Source organism: Dreissena polymorpha, chromosome 5 (genome assembly GCF_020536995.1).
Source record: "Dreissena polymorpha isolate Duluth1 chromosome 5, UMN_Dpol_1.0, whole genome shotgun sequence".
In the NCBI taxonomy this organism is placed as follows: Eukaryota; Metazoa; Mollusca; class Bivalvia; order Myida; family Dreissenidae; genus Dreissena; species Dreissena polymorpha.
In genome coordinates this window covers 73,369,161-73,391,351 of record NC_068359.1, presented here as the reverse complement: position 1 = coordinate 73,391,351, position 22,191 = coordinate 73,369,161, and the positions used below count along the sequence as shown (strand labels likewise).

The 22,191-nt window shown below is 36.5% G+C and overlaps 1 protein-coding gene and 1 long non-coding RNA gene across 2 annotated transcripts in view; one reads left to right on the top strand and one right to left on the bottom strand.

The window, feature by feature from the left end:
• The window catches only part of LOC127831808 (uncharacterized), a 104,514-nt gene that overhangs the window by 19,281 nt on the left and 63,042 nt on the right, over window positions 1-22,191 (top strand). The gene's annotated exons all lie outside the window — the stretch shown is intronic.
• The window catches only part of LOC127831803 (ventricular zone-expressed PH domain-containing protein homolog 1-like), a 51,740-nt gene that overhangs the window by 20,330 nt on the left and 9,219 nt on the right, over window positions 1-22,191 (bottom strand). Inside the window, exons 5-8 of the mRNA XM_052356879.1 lie at window positions 6,736-6,899; window positions 3,090-3,299; window positions 2,163-2,246; window positions 206-339 (exon numbers count right to left, since the gene is read on the bottom strand). Of these exons, the coding sequence (XP_052212839.1) occupies window positions 206-339; window positions 2,163-2,246; window positions 3,090-3,299; window positions 6,736-6,899 (592 nt within the window). The remainder of the gene's footprint in view (window positions 1-205; window positions 340-2,162; window positions 2,247-3,089; window positions 3,300-6,735; window positions 6,900-22,191) is intronic.

The window sequence follows — 22,191 nt, the reverse complement described above, 5'->3', positions numbered from 1 at the left end:
AAACGCTACCTTTTCTAAAATGCCACCTACTATTTCATGTTTTTCTTATCAATTTCACCTAACCCGGTATTATTTCTTGCGGTCCCCTTATCAAGTCTTCTACAATACCACCTACTATTTCTTGCGGTCCCCTTATCAAGTCTACAACAATACCACCTACTATTTCTTGCGGTCCCCTTATCAATTCTACTACAATACCACCTACTATTTCTTGTGGTCCTCCTTCAGCTGATGGACCAGGATCCTCACGCTGCTGGACCCACTCTGTGACAGGCGACTGATCTCAGAGATGTTGTCTTCCAGAAGTTCATGGTGCAGCAGCCCCAACGCCTTGATTTCCTAGTGATGATACAAATGATATTATCACACGCCATGCCCTGTTTTCCATGTAATATAACCATTACAAATATTTTTATCTTACACATGTGTAATATACTTTTTAAGCGTTTTCATTGGCTTAGTTTTCGTTAATTGACCAATTGCATTTTGTTACTTTGCTGAAATGACGTTGCATTGTCAAATGACATCACGAAATGTAAACAACATTCGGGATTTATCATTATGTTTGCGTAAATATTTACTTACTTTGCTCATTTAAAAGCATGTGATAAAAAAGATCGGACACTCATTGTCATATTATACCATATTTTATTAAACTTGTCCAGGAAATTTGTTGGTAAGCTCGCCAAAGGCTCGCTTAATTACTAACAAAATTCCTAAACTCTTTTAATAAAATATGGTATGATATGACAACTCGTGCCAGATCCTATATTTATTTAATACATGTATACCATGCCAGTACTTGATTTTCTAGTGATGATAACACTTCTATGACATTATCAGATTTCCTAGTAATGATATCAATACAATGTCATGAATTAATTAATTTCAATTCCAAGCGATTATATCAAAATCAAGTCATAACTTAATAACTGAGTGATGATGACCATAACATGTGAATACTTGATGCCCTAATCATGATATCACTTTCATATTCTTTACTTCATTACGTACATATGCTTCATATCCATGTTATGACTTGATATTCTATCATATAATGCCATTACTTGATTTCATAACCAGGATTTGTTATGATGACATCAATATCATGTCAATGATTTCCTGGTGATGATATCATAATATTTATTGATTTCATAGTAATGATTTCTAGGGATACTTGCAGTTTCACTACATTACTTGATTACTTGTGAGGATATCAATAAAATGTAATTACTTGATTTCCTTATGATGATATCAATATAAAGTCAATACTAGATTTGATTGTGATGATATCAGTAAAATGTCAATACTTGATTTCCTTATAATGATATCAGTAAAAATTCAGTACTTGAATTCATAATTAATCATTTCTTGAATTCTTACTTTTTCTTAGTGATTAAATTAATGTCATCTTAATTTGCAATCGACAATTTATATCGCATGTATTATCTAACGATATTTTGCGATGATCACCATGTGCATGTACGTGGTTGTTAGTTCATATTATTCTAACATGTTTCATCACTTTCATGTACATAGACAATAAATTATATTCAGGACTTGTTTTCCTGTTTTGGTGAAGCAGCCTTGGCCCTCCCTTTTTGTAAAAATTTGAGTCGCAAGCTTCTTGAAATTGTGAAAATTCTAGTGGCGAACTTCTTGATCTTTAAATTGTGAAAATTTGAGTCGTGAACTTCTTGATCTTGAAATTGTGAAAATTTGAGTCGCGCATTTCCCAAAATTGTGAAAAACGTCCATTCTCACAGAAGGAAAAAAGCCCTGATATTTTGAAAAGACGTTTAAGTATCCTAAATACAAAATCAACTACTGTTATATGAACTCTTTAAAAACGGGAATAAATGCCTGTGGATAAAGTGTCATCTCAAATTGGTCTGTAGTCCGCACAGTCTAATCAGGGGGACATTTTCAGCCATTATGCTATTATATCCATTCTAAGGAAGTCTGTTCTCAGCAAAAAATCATGTTTAGACTTGAAGTGTCGTCGCTGATAAGCCTGTGCAGACTGTACAGTCTAATATTGGATGACACTTTACATGCATTAAGCCCTGTGTTCAGCGAAAAATACTGACTCATGTGTGTGTATAGGCTGTGTTACCTGCAGACATGGTTATTTAGATGCAAACTTCCTTCTTATACCTTACCTGCAGAATGACTACAAGCGCTGATTGGTCAGTCACCTTCGCCAATAGCAACACCAGATACGCCATGCTTCGGATTGCATGCGGCTGAAGAACAGATCATGGGATGTTCATATCTAGTTAATACAAAAGCAATAAACGCTTTTGACCATAATGGGACCTTTCTGAGTTTTCTTTGTATAAAACATAGACAGGTTTTTGTTGAGGTAAGATCCATAAAAACTAGTTTTGATAATTCATTGTATGATTCATTCCATCGCAGTACCATTAAACTTGTTTGATGACATGTAATCCACGAAGCTAACAAGGATATTTAATTATAATTATGCTAAGTTTTCGTTATAGAGTTCAATAAAATGATTTCATCACATAATGCTAAAATATATATTTACGTTCAAAATTACTGTTCACCAAAATAAGTATGGAGACCAAGCGTTTCTAGCCAAAACAAATAGAACAGACTTTAATGCTATGAAAACCCGAGACAAAGTTTGAAATAATCCTGATCTATGAGCATCAGCTATTCACCGTGCCTGAATCACACGCAGTATTTACATGAGGATCATTTTGTAAACACTGGTCTTTATCCATGTGCGTAAAGTGTCATCCCAAATGAGCCTGTGCAAGGCCGCACATGCTAATCAGGGACTACATTTTCCGCCTAATTGAATTTGTCGTATATATGAAGTATTTTCTAAACGAACAACAAATTAAGGCGAAAAGTGTCGACCCTGATTAACCTGTTCGGACTGCACAGGCTAATCTGGGCAAACACTTTATGCATGCATTTAGCCTAGTGTCCCCCAGAACAAAGCTCATATACAAATGTACAAGTATTGTCATTTTTTCTGACGAGGGACAGACCGAACATTTGGAATGGGTCCCTATAATCCACCAAAACTTGTTGAACAAAAAAACACACACTGATACCTGTGACACGGTGCCCACAGCCCCAACAATCTGTACGACCTGGTGTAGGAACGCCGCCTGCTGGTCCACCATCTGCTTCAGTACGGTCATGTGGTCAATGAACGCCGCAGGATTGGCCGTGGCCATGTCGACAAACATGGCGAGTATGAGTGGTATCAGGGTACTGACGGAGAGGTACTTACAGAACGCCGCCACGTGCAATTCCAGGATCTGAAAGACAAGATGTCTTGCAACCAATCGATCCTAAAGTGATCATTGTCTGCTAAGGTACTACTTAAAAGTACCCCGGGTATTCTTAAGTATACTTCAATATACACCGGTACGGAAAAAACGCTTAAATGCTACCGGCCATACTCCATGGTTAATTTTTAGTACAGATTCCGTAATCCGGGTACTTTGTAGTATACTTTAGACTACCCCCGTACTTTTAAGTTGTACCCAAGCCGAGATAGACCAATCGAGCCCGATTGAGTGAATAACGAATTGTATACCCAGGGAAACAATATTTAACAAGAGCACTGACTTGCGGGTGCAGACCGCTCATTTATTTTTCTTTTTAAAGGTGTAGGGACCTATCTCAATTTCAATCACAAAGGAGGCAGGGGTGGAGTGGAGAGGGGTGTATAGTGTGGGGGTGTGGTCATTTATTACATTATCTTCCAAAAATGAAAAAAAATGAACAAAAAAAAAAAAATTTTGGGGGGGGGATTCTTGGGTGGGATGGTTGGACGGTATTTCAAAAATAAAATAATAAAAATAAATATTTGTGTTTTTTAGCATGTTTGAAAAAAAACAAGAGATGTGTTCGGCAGAAACACAATGCCCCCTATTGCGCCGCTTTGAATTTAAAAAAGATAAAATTCCTTTGACCTAGAAGGATGACCTTGACCTTGAACTTCCACCACTCAAACTGTGCAGCTTCATGATAACGCCGCTTTGAAATTATTTTATATTTACCTTTGACCTAGAAGGATGACCTTGACCTTGAACTTCCACCACTCAAAATGTGCAGCTACATGATAACGCAGCTTTGAAATTATTTTATTTTAACCTTTGACCTTGAAGGATGACCTTCACCTTGAAGAATGACCTTGACCTTGAACTTCCACCACTCAAAATGTGCAGCTTCATGAGAACTACGCTTTGAAATTTTGTAAACAAAAATTAACCTTTGACCTTAAAGGATGACCTTGACCTTGAAGACTGACCATGACCTTGAACTTCCACCACTCAAAATGTGCAGCTTCATGAAAACGCCACTTTGATTTTTTTTAAATTTATTTTTTGACCTTGAAGGATGACCTTGAACTTCCACCACTCAAAATGTGCAGCTTAATGATAACGCCGCTTTGAAATTATTATTTGTTTGACCCTTGACCTTGAAGGATGACCATGACCTTGAAGAATGACCTTGACCTTGAACTTCCACCACTCAAAATGTGCAGCTTCATGAGAACGCCGCTTTGAAAAAAAACAAAAACCTTTGACCTTCAAGGATGACCTTGAACTTGAAGGATGACCTTGACCTTGAACTTCCACCACTCAAAATGTGCAGCTTTATGAGAATGCCGCTTTGAAATTTTTATTTTATTTTTCTTTGACCTTGAAGGATGACCTTGACCTTGAACTTCCACCACTCAAAATGTGCAGATTCATGAGATACACATGCATGCCAAATATCAAGTTGCTATCTTCAATATTAAAAAAGTTATGGCCAATGTTTAAGTTTTCGGACGGACAGACGCCATATATTTGACATTTGACATTAAAGGATGACCTTGACCTTCACCTTTCACCACTCAAAATGTTCAGCTTCATGAGATACACATGCATGCCAAGTATCAAGTTGCTATCTTCAATATTGAAAATGTTAGGGCCAATGTTAAAGTTTTCGGACGGACAGACACCATAAATTTGACCTTGAAAGATGACCTTGACCTTGACCTTTCACCACTTAAAATGTGCAGCTCCATGAGATACACATGCATGCCAAATATCAAGTTGCTATCTTCAATAGTGAAAAAATTATGGCCAATGTTAAAGTTTTTTCCGGACGGACAGACTGACTGACTGACATACTGACACACTGACATACTGACAGACAGTTCAACTGCTATATGCCACCCTACCAGGGGAATAAAAATTATTTTTTGGGGGTGGGGGGTGGGGGTGGGGGTATAGTGTGAGGGTGTGGTGGTCATTTATTAGATAATCTTTAAAAAAAAATAATTGGGGGGGGGGGGGTTAAAGGGAGATTCGGGGGGGGGGGGGGGGCGTCGGGGATGGTTTTGGTGGAGTCTATAGTGGTATGTCAGGTAAGAGTTGTTTTGTCAAAGTATCAATCAAATCTAATCATAAATAAAGAAGTTAGGGCAATTTTAGCAAAATTTAATAATTTGACCTTGAGAGTCAAGCTCATTCAAAGGTCAAGGTAAAATTCAACTTGCCAGGTACAGTAACCTCATGATAGCATGAAAGTATTTGAAGTTTGAAAGCAATAGCCTTGATACTTTAGAAGTAAAGTGGATCTAAATGCAAAATGTAACCATATATTCAAAGTTACTAAGTCAAAAAAGGGCCATAATTCCGTAAAAATGAAAACCAGAGTTATGCAACTTGTCCTTTACTGTCCCCTAATGATAGTTTGCGAGTGTTCCAAGTATGAAAGCAATATCTATATACTTTTGGGGTAAAGTGAACCAAAACACAAAACTTAACCAAATTTTCAAGTATAAAGGGCCCATAATTCCGTCAAAATGCCAGTTAGAGTTACATAAATTTGCCTGCACAGTCCCCTTACGATAGTTAGTAAGTGTTGCAAGTATCAAAGCAATAGCTTTGATACTTAAAGAAACAAGTGGACCTAAACACAAAACTTAACCAAATTTTCAATTTTCTAGGTATAAAAAGGGCACATAATTCTGCCAAAATGCCAGTCAGAGTTACATAACTTTGCCTGCACAGTCATCTAATGATAGTTAGTAAGTGTTGCAAGTATGAAAGCAATAGCTTTGATACTTAAGGAATAAAATGGACCTAAACACAAAACTTAACCAAAATTTTCAATTTTCTAAGTATAAAAAGGCCACATAATTCTGTCAAAATGCAAGCCAGAGTTATCTAACTTTGTCTGCCCAGTCCCCTCATGATAGTAAGTAATTGTACCAAGTTTGAATACAAAAGCATTGATACTTAATGAGAAAAGTGGACATAAACGCAAAACTTAACCGGACGCCGACGCCAAGGTGATGACAATTTTCTTTCTTCAAGGTTGAAAAAAGTCGAGTATTTGTACAACGTAGACAACAAATGTCAACATTGTTGTCTATATTGACCTTATGCACGGGTATCATTTGGGCTACTGTTGAAATGACGCTCACCAATCTAGGTTTTTTTTGTTTTGAAGTTACGAAATGTGTACGCAAAAGGGGACATATTCTTGTAATAGATCCTTTTCGACAGACGTCACGTCATATATTTTTGTTTTTGAGTGTGTTCGATGTTTCGATCAACTAGTAGAAATGTTAGTGGAATGTGTAGAGTAGATGAAACAAACACTGATTTAACCGAAACCCCAAAACTTTGAATTGTGCAGAACGCCTGATCATGATGAGGGGATACATTGGGTTTCGACTTTATTGGATACCTTTGGTTTGGACTTGGCGATCATGCCAAACACTTGCAAGAGGCTGACGCGCTCCGACACGCCACAAGGCTCAAAAACAGCAACCAGTTCCGGAAGTCGCCTGGTTACCGGCTCGGGGTTCTGCGTGTAAATCTGTGGCAACACTCTCGCAAGAGCGTGCTTGCCTGAAAGTGAAGGTTAACGGTCATGTTCGCAGTCTGATATTAACATTCACAGATTGTCAAATGTTTTGTTCAATACGCCTTCCGTCGCCCGATCACTGGGTCACACGCCGTCCGTTAACACTCGGCGCGGTATGCAGTGACGGGACATTTGCTTATTGCCCTTACAGATACCCATTCCATTAGTCACGTTTCTTCGAGGACAAACGTTTGGATAGATTCTTTGTCTCGAAAATTCAAGCGACCTTGATGTGATTCGAACCGGGGATCTCACGATCCCGCAACCTGCGTCCTACCACTGGACAAATGCTCTCGCAGTAAAAGTGTTTTTATCCAATGGTGGAGATGTATGAGCTGCCCTCCGTTTAAACTGGTTTTAATCCAGTTTATGCGGAAAGCGTCATCCCTGATAGTCATGTGCGGACTACACATGCTAATCTGAGTAGGACATACATGCATTGAGACTTGTTTTTCAACAACGAGGCTAGTGTGCTAATAACTGATAAACATATTCTTTCCTGTTTTAGGACTGCCTTATATGATGTTTACGTGACTTAAATGAAACAATATAGCTGCTGGGTAGACACCCCAACATAAATAAAAAAGAATTTGCGTTCGCGGCTCAAATCTTCGACCAAACCCTACGTAGTGAATCGTCCTTACCAGTGGCCAACATGCTACGAAGACGGCATTTATACCTGTTGAAACAAATATATTAATCACTCTGAAAATAATTTATCAGTGCGTGCATGCGATTGTGTGTGCTAAACTTCGAAAACCATCATGTTCTTAATTTTATGACCAGGTTCCTATTACATGTATGCGCATCGCAAATAAGATATTAAAACAAACTGCATTGAGGTGGCGTTCATATCCTTGTGTTTTCTAAATCCGCAATGCCAACTTTACCGTTTAAAAGCAGATTGGACGTTTCCGGACGATTTTATGAAACAGATTTGTAAAAGACCTTATGACCTATTTAAGCTACTGTAGTTGTTTTATAAATAAGAATCGGAATACCGCTGAAATAATTTATGCGATAAAGGATGCCAAGACAAATCGACCCACGTGTGTGCGAACATGGGTCTTATGCCATATGCGGCCAGGGTAGCTCCCATCCAGCCTGCCTGTCCTGTGTGTCTGTGTAGCTTACATCGTAGCTCAAGACTGTGTGCTTGCGTAGGCTGGTCTTGACCTACGCTGGCCGCATATGGCATAATCCCTATTCCGTAGGACGAGGCTAAAATAATCCCCATACCTGGCGTTATGTAAAAATAATGTTGAATACGTAATTCATGGTTCTTAGAATTTATGTAAAAAATCGCATGTTAAAGTTTGATTATTTTGTACGTATTTCGGTGATGATTTTTTAACGTGTGGTGTTAACATTTAACATTTCGACCTTCAAAACAACGATGATGACGGTTTGGAATTCCGTTCACACGATTGTAAACATACATGTTTATATAAATAAATTCCACATACAAATACTTTAATCTAATATGTTTCGTGTTTAAATAGTACCTCACTTATGGCATTGGATGCATGAATGCCATCCCAATAAATAACTTAATATTTCAACTATTATGTCCAATAACAGTGATTTTCCCAAAAAACTTGAGGTTCCTACAGGTTGTTTCACAATTGCAAAATTAACGTTTTAAAAAAAAATCTTACGAAAATGTTCCCAAAAAGGTTCAAAACTTGTCAAATAAACTAAAAAAATGTGTATATTTAGTTTATTATATATACACCAATGTAAGCCCATAGCATTTTATTATATAATTTAGTAATGCAGTTAAAAGAGCACTTATATGAACAATTCGAATAATGTTATTTGCCATCATAATTATTAATAATGTTTCATTTTTCCAGATTTTTGGTTTATCGTCCTATTTTTTCTTAATCCAAAAGGCACAGGCCGTAAAATATAAAGCAAACAAGATGTGTTTGTGAAACACTATGTCCCCGTATATGACGTTTGACCTTGAAGGATGACCTTGACCTTGACCCTTCACCACTCAAAATGTGCAGCTCCATAAGATACACATGCATGTCAAATATAAAATTGCTAGCTTCAATATTGCATAAGTGACATTACATGAGCAATTTTGACCCATATATTTGACCTTGAAGGATGACCTTGACCTTTCACCACTCAAAATGTGCAGCTCCATGAGATACACATGCATGCCAAATATCAAGTTGCTATCTTCAATATTGCAAAAGTACTCATAAAATGAGCGATTTCGGTCACATATATTTGACCTCTGACCTTGCAGGATGACCTTGACCTTGACCTTTCACCACTCAAAATGTGCAGCTCCATGAGATACACATGCATGCCAAATATCAAGTTGCTATTTTGAATATTGAAATATTGCAAAAGTGTACATTAAATAAGCGATTTTGACCCATATATTTGACCTTTGACCTTGAAGGATGACCTTGACCTTTCACCACTCAAAATGTGCAGCTCCATGAGATACATATGCATGCCAAATATCAAGTTGCTATCTTCAATATTGCAAAAGTTATTGCAAATGTTAAAGTTGGCGCAAACCAACAGACCAACCAACAGACCAACAGACAGGGCAAAAACAATATGTCCCCCACTACTATAGTGGGGGACATAAAAAAATCCCTCAAATACTAAGCACGTGTATAAAATAACTAAGAGGATTTTTTCCGGATCTTATTTCGATTTGTTTTTTATTTGTTTATTCAATTATATATTTATGTTTAAAACTGCGTGCTTTATTTTGGTGTTTGACATAATTCTTGGTTAGTTGCCATGTATACTGTATAATGGACGTATAATGGGCGTATTTGTTGTTCACAAAGTGACACTAGTATTTAATGTTTAATATTTTTTAAGAATGCTGAACATAAGGTCACACTTCATTTGCTTAAAAGAAAAACAATGCCGATTGCTGTATACATGTATTATATACATAAAAAAACTCATAAGAAACTCAAAATAATTCTATTCAAAAATCACGAAAATATTAAACTGATAAACATATCGCACAATAACTCATTTGCCTTTTAATTATGCACTGATTTTTGCCCAATATTCGGTAATAGTACATTGATGAATTAATTACTTAAAAGATACCGCACTTGTAAAGAATTGGGAGACATGACACAAATATACATACTAGTATATTGCGCACACCTTTTATTACAATTAAACAGTGTTGCTGACGAACTTAAACATGTAATTCTTTATATTTTGAGGTATTCTTCTTGTTTGTGTCCGGTTTGTTGCTGATCTAATATTTCTGATTGGGTCGGCAATTGATACCTGCACAACGCTTTGCAAAATGTTTACAGCGTGCTGTAAATACTACAATCAAATTTGCTCGGTATTTCACGTAAATTCAGTGGAAATTTCCGGTGCGAGCTCTAATTGATATTACACGAAAATACACGAGTAGTCGACGGAAAAGAACGAATACCTCAGCTTTAAGCGTGTTTACAAACTTTTGCGTCACGTGATCACCCAGGGAAGCGATAGCCGGACTCTTCGTGTCAAATTCTCTTCAAATTTGGCAAAATACAGCCATAAACTACCTGGTAGTACAAAATTTACATTATTTTATAATTTAAATAGCAACTGCTTCGCGAGGAAAGTACAATATTGCTTCTAAGCGATTATTTATCTTAAACGACTGACCGTTTTATCGTTCTTTGAAAACAACATGGTTGTTCAGATTTAACTTAAGCAACGCTTACCAGAGTGGGTGGGGAATGTTTACATTTTTAAAATTTGCATCTTAATCAAATGGTATGTTTAGTTTTATCTGTTTGTATCATTGCGTGTTATCAAGGTTGATGAATGCTCGTAATGCATATCTACTAATTATTGTAAGTACATATGCTAGAATTTGGCTCAAATTTGAAGACCCATTCCTTTTGAAACACTAGTTTCAAATTTGTGTGTATGAAACTTCTCAACTATCATTTAATTCCAAATAAAGTTCATGTATAATGTTTTAGGTTTACAACCTCAATTCATTCATGATATTATGTTCACAAGAAATGTTAGTAGTTTCAGGATTAGCTTTATAAAATGCAATATTTATTAAAACCCTTGCTAAAGAAACTTCAGTGAACAGTTTATATAATATTGACAGACCTGAACGCTGAAGCGAACGAACCCCATATATAAAGTCAACCATAGTTTTTATATATTTATGTCACGCATTGTATAGTTGTTATATATTTATTTCACGCTATAAATCAAAGGCAGTTCATTTGCTTGGATACATTTCTACATAATATTGGTGAATGAATATAAATTACTGCATCGAGGCAAATTTTAAGGTTTAAACTGTTTCAAATGCATCTTACAATAGATGAAAATAACTCTCATTAGCCTGAAATTCACAATTTTGACGCCATTGTTGCTTTGTCACGTGACGAGTTTTCATTTGGATACAGTCGATTGGTGTATAACGGATAGCTAAGGACTTCGAGTCTCATTTCAGCGTAAACACCATGCATTCAGTAATTAAACCATTAAACCTAGATAGACACATGTCTTTCCAATTGAAACATGCCAGCGGTTTTAAATTTCCAAAAAAAAGATTATTTGTTTACAGCGCGTATTTCATGGTACACTGATTCAGCCATTACCGGATGGCTTAGTTCTTTATCGGATTATATGTGTATAGTGTTGACACAGCATTTGTAAAAAATAATTGCAATATATGTACATTTACAGAAAGGAAATTAATTTCTGCGTTTAATAAGACCATGTCTAGGAAATCGCTGCACAATTGATGAAGTAATGGCTGTTCAAAGCGATGCACCCTATATTCGGGTCATTTTGAGTTGAATCTATATATAAATTTGATAGTGGAAAATATGTTTTCAGAGAAATCGATTTTTCGTTATAATTTGATTATTTTTCATTACAAATGATGTTTTCACTTATGAATATCATAGCCACATGCTAACCACATGTGTATTGGACAACTTCAATTGAGTTTATATTTATTTTTAGACAATCCCCACATTCCTGAATATGGGTCACCACATGTCCGTTATTCACTTAATCCCGAGTTGCAGCTTTCATGCTTATTTTATATCGTACGCATCAATCTGGTTTCTGAGCATTCTTACTTTTGTAAAGGACACATAATACTAAAATATTACATCAATGAACATTATGTTTACCAAACAAAATCTGCAAAATTCAGGAAACCATTTGTCTGCACTTTTTCTGTCGTCACAAAAACGGTGCATACATAACGTGACATTGTTTTGCTTTCGAAAAAAGAAACAGTTGTAAACATTGACACACATCAACAAAAACATGAATCGACTTAACAATGAAAGGCTTTTTGTATTCAATTCGAAGAAAACTATAAATCTTAACATAAATAAAAGTATTTTGCAAAAAAACGTTTAAGCTATCCGTTACTCGCTAAAATCCGCTATACACTAATCGACTGTACTTCCAGATCAACCTTGACATTTTTTTATGTAAATGTAAACATTACTTTCGTTTTCTGAAATCTATTATTTGTGTAATGTGTGTATTAAATACGTCTGGTGGATTAAAATAATGATTTCAAAGTGAATCAAGTAATTTTTCATTATTTTTACTTTGAGTTTGTATTTACACTACAATTTGTTTACAAAACAAAGAAGACATACTGGGAAATGTCATTCTGAATTGGAAAACACTTGAGCACATGTTATGTTACCGAAAATAGAAATAACGTCATATGACTATGAAATCTCGGGAGATTCTCATTAAAAAAGTCTGTCACATCGCTGTTTTTCTCGATATGTTAGAGCAGAAAAGATAAATTTCAAATGTCTGAGGTAGTATTTTGTATAAGATTTATCAGTTAAATGTGAAAAAAATGTCAATCTTTCCGATCAAGTGATTGATTTGGGCCAATAACTGCGTTTAAAAGATGTCAACTTTTCAGGAATTTTTGGTTGACGAGGGGTTTCAGCCTTATATAACAGGGGCCTATTAATGGCCCCTTCCCAATTGAAAAATACTTTTAAATCATGCAGTTTTTCCAAAAATTCTTACTTACACCTGCTTTTTCATTTCCCAAAGCAGTAATTTTAGCGAGAATTCTTCCCAAAATGAGAAATTTTGTTCCAAAAATCCACAGGCTAGGGCCTCTTCCCAATGAAGCGAGGAAAAACCCTGTAAACTTACCTAACGGGGTTGATCCATTACTTAAGTAGCGCCAGTAAAAAATCGTAAAAAGCTAGTTAAGCTACATTTAAAGTTATGGTAGCCAGAAGTATTAAAGCCCATGTTCATGTTAGATAATGTTCAGCTGTCATTCACATAACTTTCGTGGTAATACAACTGTGATCTGTGTTATTAAATATATTTTATTATAATAATCTAAAATGCACTTATTTCAATTAAAGAAAACCTTCTACAGATTTGAGAAATTCCATAAAAATATATTGGTTAACTTGTATTTCAGGTACAATGACTGCCAGCAAGCGAAAATCCGAAGAAAAGGGGAAGGCTACCCCTGCAAAGAAAACGAAAACAGAAGCAAAAACACCAGCCAAGAAAACTCCAGCAAAGTCAGCCCAGAAGAAAGCAACACCAAAATCTGCAAAACCAACTGCAAAAGTAACATCAAAAGTTAAGAAGCCAGAAACAAAGAAGACTCCAGCAAAAAATAAAACCCCAGCAAAAGCCGTGAAAACCCCAGCAAAAGCAGCATCTAAAACCCCAGCAAAGTCTGTTTTGAAAACACCTGCAAAAGCTAAAACACCTGTGAAAAAAACAGCAAGTAAGCTTGTGAAAAAGTCCCTAGCTAAGCCAGTGATGAAAAAGTCAGTTCCAGCAACAAAAAAGATGACTGCAAAACCAAAAACTTTGTCCAATGTCACAAAAGCCTCTCTCGAAAAAGCTAAGGCTATTGCTGCAAAAGCCAAGCTGAAGACTGCAAAGAGTTTACCTAAAAGTAAAATAATAAAGAAAACTGTAACACCTGCTAAGGAGAAGGCTTTGTCTATTAAACAAGACAAACCAAAGGAGGAGGAAATTAAAGAGGAAGAGAAGGAAGAAGTACCAAAGGAAACCCAGAAACAAGAGACTGCAAATGAACAAAAGGAAGAAGCTCCTGTAAACAAAAGAAAAGCAGAAATTCAAGAAGATGAACCTCCAAGAAAAAGAAGAATGATCACACCAAATAAGAAGTTCGAAGACTATGAGCTTGAAGTACCAATTCTGTCTAAAAGAGTTAAGACCCCAAACCCAAAATATGCAGACTACGAAACTGAAACCCCTAGCGGCAAGAAAGTTTCTGAACTAAGAGAGTTCATCAAGGATAAGAAAGCCAAGCCTGCTGAGGACGAGGAACCAGCCCCTGAGAAGAAAAGTACTAAGAAGAAAACAGCAGAAAAAGGTGACAATTCTGAGGGCGATTCTGAAGCAAATGATGAAAAGCCAAAAGTCTTTAAAGAGAGTGACATGAAGCCAGCTGAGAAGTTGATGAAAAAGCTACAGAAGAAACTTGAGAAAGAGGCCCAAGCGATTTCTGCTGCTACACCTCCTGAAAACAGAGAGAAGGCTAAGATCAAAATAACTAAAGTAGTGGATTACAATAAGCCTGTAGGAGTAGATGATGTTCAGATCAAAAAGCTCGCCAAGAAAGTTGCAGCAACTCCAAAATCCAAAGCTGCGCCAAAGCAAAAAAATGAGGCCAATACTGCCACTGCAGAGGCAGCAAAAACACCTAAAGCTGCAACAAAACCTGCGGTTAAAGCCACACCAAAAGCTGTGGTGGAGAAGATAGTAAAACCAAAGAAAATCAAGGAAATGAAGAAAGAAGAGCGACCCATTCAGGCACAGTTTTTCTGCCAGAAAACTATCAAACTGAATAGTGACAACAAAGAGCAGAAATGTTGGATCACAGGAATCAGTGTCTTCCCAAGCGGGGAGATTGTTATGGTTGACATGGCAAACAAAAAGATCAAACTGTTTGGCAAAGAGTTTGAATACTTGAGCCAGGCCCAACTGGACACAATTCCGCAAGATATATCTGTAAGCCCAGTTGATGCAAGTTGTGCATATTTTACAAAGCCATTCTCCAAAGAAGGCATTCAGAAGGTCGTAATGGCTGATGGAAAGCTCGCATTGAAAGAATATTTTGTAACCAACGGAACCAACAGAGGCATCACATGCATCAAGGCTGGTATTTTGACCTCAGTTCAAGATGGTCGCTACCATGATGTAGACATCAACCACTTCAAGATATATCTTCTGGACTACACTGGTAACGTCCTGCAGGCTGTTTCCACAGATACCAATGGTTCACGTCTCTTCAAGCTGCCACTGTACTTTACTGTTTCCAGTAACTGCAAACAACTTATTGTGTCTGACTGCATTAAACAGAACTCCTACATCGTGAATGTCGACATGTCAGGCAAGATCAAGTTCAAGTATTCAGGCACTAACAACAACTTGATCACACCACGCGGCCTAACTATTGATGACGAGGACAACATTTATGTGACAGAATGGGAGAGAAGCTCAGTTTACATACTGAATGCAGAAGGCAAGCGAACACAGACACTAATGAGTCACAGGGAACTTCAACAAGAAAAGCTTGACGGTCTAATCAAGCCATACCAGCTCTGCTACTACAAGACAGGTGATACCAAGAAGCTCATTGTTAGTCAGGAAGCTTGCGACACTGTCAAAGTTTTTAAGTTGCTGAAAAGGGAAGAGGTCGAAGCTGAAGCAAAGGCAAAAGCAGAAGAGGCAGCAAAGAAACCGGTTGAAAATGGTGACCCTGAAAAGAAAGTCGAAGAAGTGGCAGAGGTAGTCAAAGGAGCACCTGAGGAAGCGCAAGCAGTGTCAAGTACAGAAGTGCCAGTCATCTCTAGTCCACCTGTTGTCGCTAAGGTGACAGAGCCAGCAGTTGTGAAGATGACCCCAGCAGTTGTTGTCAGGTCACCCACCTCAACTGAAGCTCAGAAAGCTGTTCAGCAGATTGTAGTCCACCCTAAACCAGTGTCAGAGAAAGCGAGTCAGTCACAGATAGTGAATGTTAAACAAGCCATTCAGCCAACTGTAACAGTCAAGTCACAAGCAATCCAACCGAAAGTGATCAAGATTCAGAAACCGAAAGCTGTTGACCCAAAACCCATGCAGATTGTTGTCCAGCCAAACAAGCCTATTTCTGCACCTCTGATCAAGCCTCAGGTGACTGCTGCAGTCCAGACCAAGTACGTTATCATACCCAAGCAGTCAGTCACTACACAAGCAGGTCAGACGATAGTCACACAACAAGGTCAGACAATAGTTGCCCAGCCATACAGAAAGTTGGCCTCAGTCTTGCGTAAACCCAATGAGGTCAAGCCAGCAGCACAGGCACAGTTGGTGATTACTACAACAGCTGCATCCACGCCTGTTATTCAGGCTTTACATGGCAGCAAGAAGGAAGAAGTGTTTTCTCAGACCGCCGACGATTTCAACGAAGAGGCAGATGCTGGGGAGAGCGAGATGAACGGGAAACTGCAAGACCTCGTGCATGCGTTTCAGCAGAGTGAAAGCAATCATGTTGAAAGCATCGGAAATGTGATTGAGGAGTCGCATGTCGAGCATGAGCCACAGGAAGAGATGACTGTAGTGGTGGAAGATCACAGTGGCATTCCTGAACAACACATGGAACATGAAGTTGAGACTGAGCACCAAGTGGAACATATGCAGGTGACCTACATTCAGGTGCAAGACGAGGGCCAAGTAGAACATCAAGACCACCAAGATGTCATCCAGGATGAGGTCCCAATGGAGACGCATCATATGGAGGAACAGACTGTCGAAGAGATGCATGTTCCAGTGAGTTCCGAAGGGGAGATGATCACCACGACGGTTCATGGTGACTCTGGGGTATACACAATGGTGCTGGACACGGGCAATACAATGATGTTCGATCAGGTCAGTGATTTTTTTTTCTAAAACAACAGCCTTTAATGGCATATTTTCCCCAAAAAAATCTGACAAAAAAATCCACCTTAAAACCCAAAACATTTGCTGTTGAACAATATAATTCCATAGCACTTTATAATATAATGGAGACAAACAAAAATCAGTAAAACATGCACTTAACAATACTTTGAATGCTTTTGTATATAATCATAGTAAACATGTTTCATTTTCCCCAAATTTCATGGGTTATGGCGCTAATTTTTCCAATATCAAAGGCACAGGCTTTAAAATAAAAATAAATCACTGCAGGTTGAAGGGGAGCAGCAGATCGTGGAGACGACAGTCGTGACAGATGGCGAAGAGCAGTACCAGGAAGTTGTTACGGACATGCCAGTTGAAATTGACACAATTACTACGGAGTTTGTGGTGTGAAACATTTAAAACTTCAGACTGAACTTCATTTTTAGCATCATATTAAGTGGTTACAGACATGCCAGTCCACACTGAAGCTATAACTACAGAGTTTGTATTTTGAAGAATTTTTACAAACAACATACTGAAATGAATTTTTAGTGGTTACAGACATGCCAGTGGAAATGTACACTATTGCTGCAGAGTTTTGTAATGATAGACATTTAAAAACCTAGAACTGAATGGAGAGTGAAACATTTAAAAACCCAGACTGAACTGAATTTTTAGCATCAATTTTTATTGAATCATGTAATTGTAACAAAGTCTTACAGTTGAAACCACTGTTTTCTGTTTTAGAAATTTGATTTTATACAAAATCTGGGATTTTTACTTGTTATGTTTAAAAAATACAGTGTGCCTTGATTCATTGAAGAACAACTGTGGTTGCGCAATTATATGTTCCTATTTTATCAATTTAGCTGTGAAAGTTTGTGATCTTTTAAAATCACATTTGCTTTACCAAGTAAAGAAAAATTATATATCTTGGGATTATTTTGATGGAAAAATTAAGATCTGATAAATATGTCAATATAACCATACCAACAAAAAATCATGTACCATGAAAAGCAAAGTCATCATAAAAATCGTTTTTGTAAATAATGTTTGTAATTAAAAAATCATTTTCCATTTTTTCAAGTTCTTTGTATAAATCATGCTTCACTTAAGCCCATGCATTGTGTATATAATACAATGTTCTAATGTCACATATGATTTAAAAAAAAAAAGAACTAACATTGTTACAGTGTAAGCATTGTCTACTTGCCTTTAAAATGTTATGTTTATAGTTTAATAAAAAAATATCTATGGACTACTGCAAGTCATTGAATGATAGAATGTACTGAACTGTGTTCAATGATGTTGCTTATATAAACTAATTAGTTATAGAAATGATTTACTCTAGTTTTGGTACCTTTAACTTTTTTGATCATCTGTTAATATATTTAATGAAACTGGAATAACTATCAATTGTGCTTGTATTTATATTTCTCTATTTATTTGATATAGAATTTAAATAAAACTCAACACATACAATTCTTACATTGAAACATTATATAAACAAGATCATTGAAGTAATATAGCCCTGGGCTTATATCTTTTTACATTATTGTTTTATCATACAAACGTTCTATTTTTTATTGTGCATGTTTCATTTTCATTTGTTTCTTTTATTTGCATTGTATCATTTGCTGCACCATTTTCAAAATGAAAGATCAGTTTGAAATCATTGTATGACAAGTTCTCATTATTACTTTATTTACATGTTGGAATGAAAATTGGAATAAATCTGCTTACATGCTGGTACAAGACTTTCTATTTTGTTCTTTAGACATAAGCAGTTTTTATGCCCCCGAAGGAGGGCATATAGTGATCAGACTGTCCGTCTTACTTTGCGTTTAGGTTTCGAAAAATGCTCATAACTTCTATGTCGCTTCAGATAGCAATTTCATATTTGGCATGCATGTGTCTATGGACAAGGCCTTTCCATACGCACACAAATTTTGACCCCTGTGACCTTGAACTTGAGGGCCGCGTTTAGGTTTCAAAAAAATCTCATAATTTCTAGCAAGCGTTTATAGGGGGCATAAGTCATCATATGGTGACAGCTCTTGTTTTAAACAGTATTCAGGGCTTTTTGCTGATTGAATAGCAAATATGCGGTCAAATTCCCAATGGCATAATTTTTTGTGTGCAAACTTCCTCTAAAAACTCGCAATGAATACTTTGACTTTTAGATGTTTAGAAAGATAGATGTAATATCTATTTTACTAAAATGTTTATAATTAAAATGGTATTTTCTATAAGTTATAACAATAAATATTCAAATGATCTACATCAAACATTTATGCATTTTCCAATAGATTTTGTATAAGATTTGCAATTTGTCTGGTGTACCTCATATTCCCAAAATGTTGAGACAATGCCCTGTTATTACTGACTGTGTGCAAAATGCATGGGCTATTGTGATAGATCCACTTTATATTTTGCAACATAGAAACCTGAATGCTCCGAGACTGTGATTTGTAATTTTGACTGGAGGGATTCTTATAGACGTCATTGTTAAAATTGTATTAACATTTTGTGCGCGGAGCCACTTGTGAAATTAACTTATATATGCCTACGTGACATCTCTTTTATATATGAAGACATATTGGTCATAACCAATATGTCTTCATATATAAATGAGATGTAATGAACATCAACTAATAGTTCAGACTAGACTTAAAGCGCTGTTTTAATATTTGTGTAAACATTGAATCACCACATACAAATATCTACAAGTATTGTGAATCTTTTTGCCATAACCATACAACTGCAATAATTTATTGTTGAAACACTGAATTGATGCCTCATTTCCATATCCACTCTGGGTGTGTATTCGGGCATGTTTCTTCAAAACATTTAGTTCTACTTTAGTTATTTAACAACAAAGATTGTGAGGTAAATGTTAGGTTAACAAAAGGACAAAGTGATGTAAAGGCCAGGGTACCGTTTTACTAAGCAACTTATGAAAGTCTTAGACTTACGCAAATATTTTTAAATAATTGAATTTAATTTATTTAAGATTGAGGCAAACTAATTTTTACTTAGAATGTAGCATTATATTATGAATTTCGTTTTCAAACATACCAAATTTTAATGTAGCAATAATTTGAAGGAACTAGACTGAATTTTGAATATGTGTGTAAGTCTACGAATTGCGTAAGTAGCTTCGTAAAACGTTACCCAGGTCACAGTGCAGTTGTTAGAGCGCTGGGCTGGTAACAGAGCGTAAGTAGCTTCGTAAAACGTTACCCAGGTCACAGTGCAGTTGTTAGAGCGCTGGGCTGGTAACAGAGCGTAAGTAGCTTCGTAAAACGGTACCCAGGTCACTGAGTGCAGTTGTTAGAGCGCTGGACTGGTAACGGAGACTCAGAAGTTTAACACTTTCCCACTCTAAAGCAAAGTGAAAATGGCTATAAGCAAACAGCATAAAACCAGAACAGCCTGTGAGTAACTCGCTGTCTGTTCAGGTGTTATGCTGTTTGCTGCTCATCAGTATCTAAGGGTTGGAAATGAAGTCTTAAAAAAACTTGAATCTAGTAAGAAAGGTCTAAAATTCAATATAACTCTAAGGGACTTCAAATGCGTGAAATTACAAATCTAAGTTAAAAAGGGTTAACAAAATTGAAAAGGACAAAGTGCTGTCAAGGCCAGGTCACTGTGCAGTTGTTAGAGCGCTGGACTGGTAACCGTGGCACAGAAGTTTAAGTCCCAAACTTGGCTATTGACTTGAGTGAATATTGGTCATAATATCATGCACCACATCACAGCATAAGTATGGGGGAAGATCTAGGTCCACACAAGGGTACAGGGAGCTGTGAAGGATGGAAAGCTGAATAAGTCTGGTGACCTTTTCATTTATTTGCTGTAACCAAGGTATTCCTTAGTCCAATGCTTGTAATAAATGTTTTTCAGCCTATTCTTCATTAGCCTGTAATTTTTGATAACATATACAAATTATTATATTTAACCGTTTTCACACCTACCAGTATTAACAAATCCAGATGGGAGGCAAACAATAGCTGGGCACGGTACCCTGCTATTTTGCCCAAGATCTGTCCCTGTAGGATGTGCATTTGGTACTTGTAAACAACATAGATATGACAAGCTTGCCCAAGAGAAGTTCAAGTTGGTACACAGACTATAACCATTTTAAATCTGGCGCAAAATCATAGCAAGCAAACTAAATTTCGATTAGTGTTTTTCTGAGAAAGCTGAGGAATATGGCCAGTATTACTTAAGATAAAATATTGCATAACTTATGTTTATTCAAATAAAGATTTTCCAACATTTATAGCTTGATAAATATGGTACTTTATTTTATAAACTAACAAAACTGCTTAAAGAATAATTATTATTCAACATTGACATATGCTGATCTGAACTAATATGTACACAAGCATTCAAGCAAAGGCAACAAAGTCTGTACATCATCTAATAATAATCTTATTTTGATTATCTCCCTTGTGTTAACATATTGTGATGGAATGCTGTAGATAAATCATTTAAAAACATAGGCACAGTTATAAGAAATTAACCAGGTGGGACTATGAGGTGCATGGCGTTATTTTTAGCTCATCTATTTTTTGAAAAAAAATTATGAGCTATTGTGATCACCTTGGCGTCGGCGTCTGCGTCCGGTTAAGTTTTGTGTTAAGGTCCACTTTTCTCATAAAGTATCAATGCTATTGCATTCAAACTTGGTACACTTACTTACTATCATGAGGGGACTGGGCGGGCAAGGTTAGATAACTCTGGTGTGCATTTTGACAGAATTATGTGCCCTTTTTATACTTAGAAAATTGAAAATTTGGTTAAGTTTTGTGTTTAGGTCCACTTTATTCCTAAAGTATCAAAGCTATTGCTTTCATACTTGGGACACTTACTAACTATCATAAGGGGACTGTGCAGGCAAAGTTATGTAACTCTGACTGGCATTTTGACAGAATTATGGCCCCTTTATACTTAGAAAATTGAAAATTTCTTTGAGTTTTGTGTTTTGGCCCATTTTACTCCTAAAGTATCATAGAGATTGCTTTTAGACTTGGAACACTCCCAAACTATCATAAGGGGACTATAAGGACAGGTTGCATAACTCTTGTTGTCATTTTGACGGAATTATGGCCCTTTTTTTACTTAGTAACTTTGAATATATGGTTAAATTTTGTGTTTACATCCACTTTACTTCTAAAGTATCAAGGCTATTGCTTTCAAACTTCAAATACTATTATACTATCATGAGGGTATTGTACCTGGCAAGTTGAATTTTACCTTTACCTTTGAATGACCTTGACTCTCAAGGTGAAATAAATAAATTTTGCTAAAATTGCCTTGACTTCGTTAAAAAAA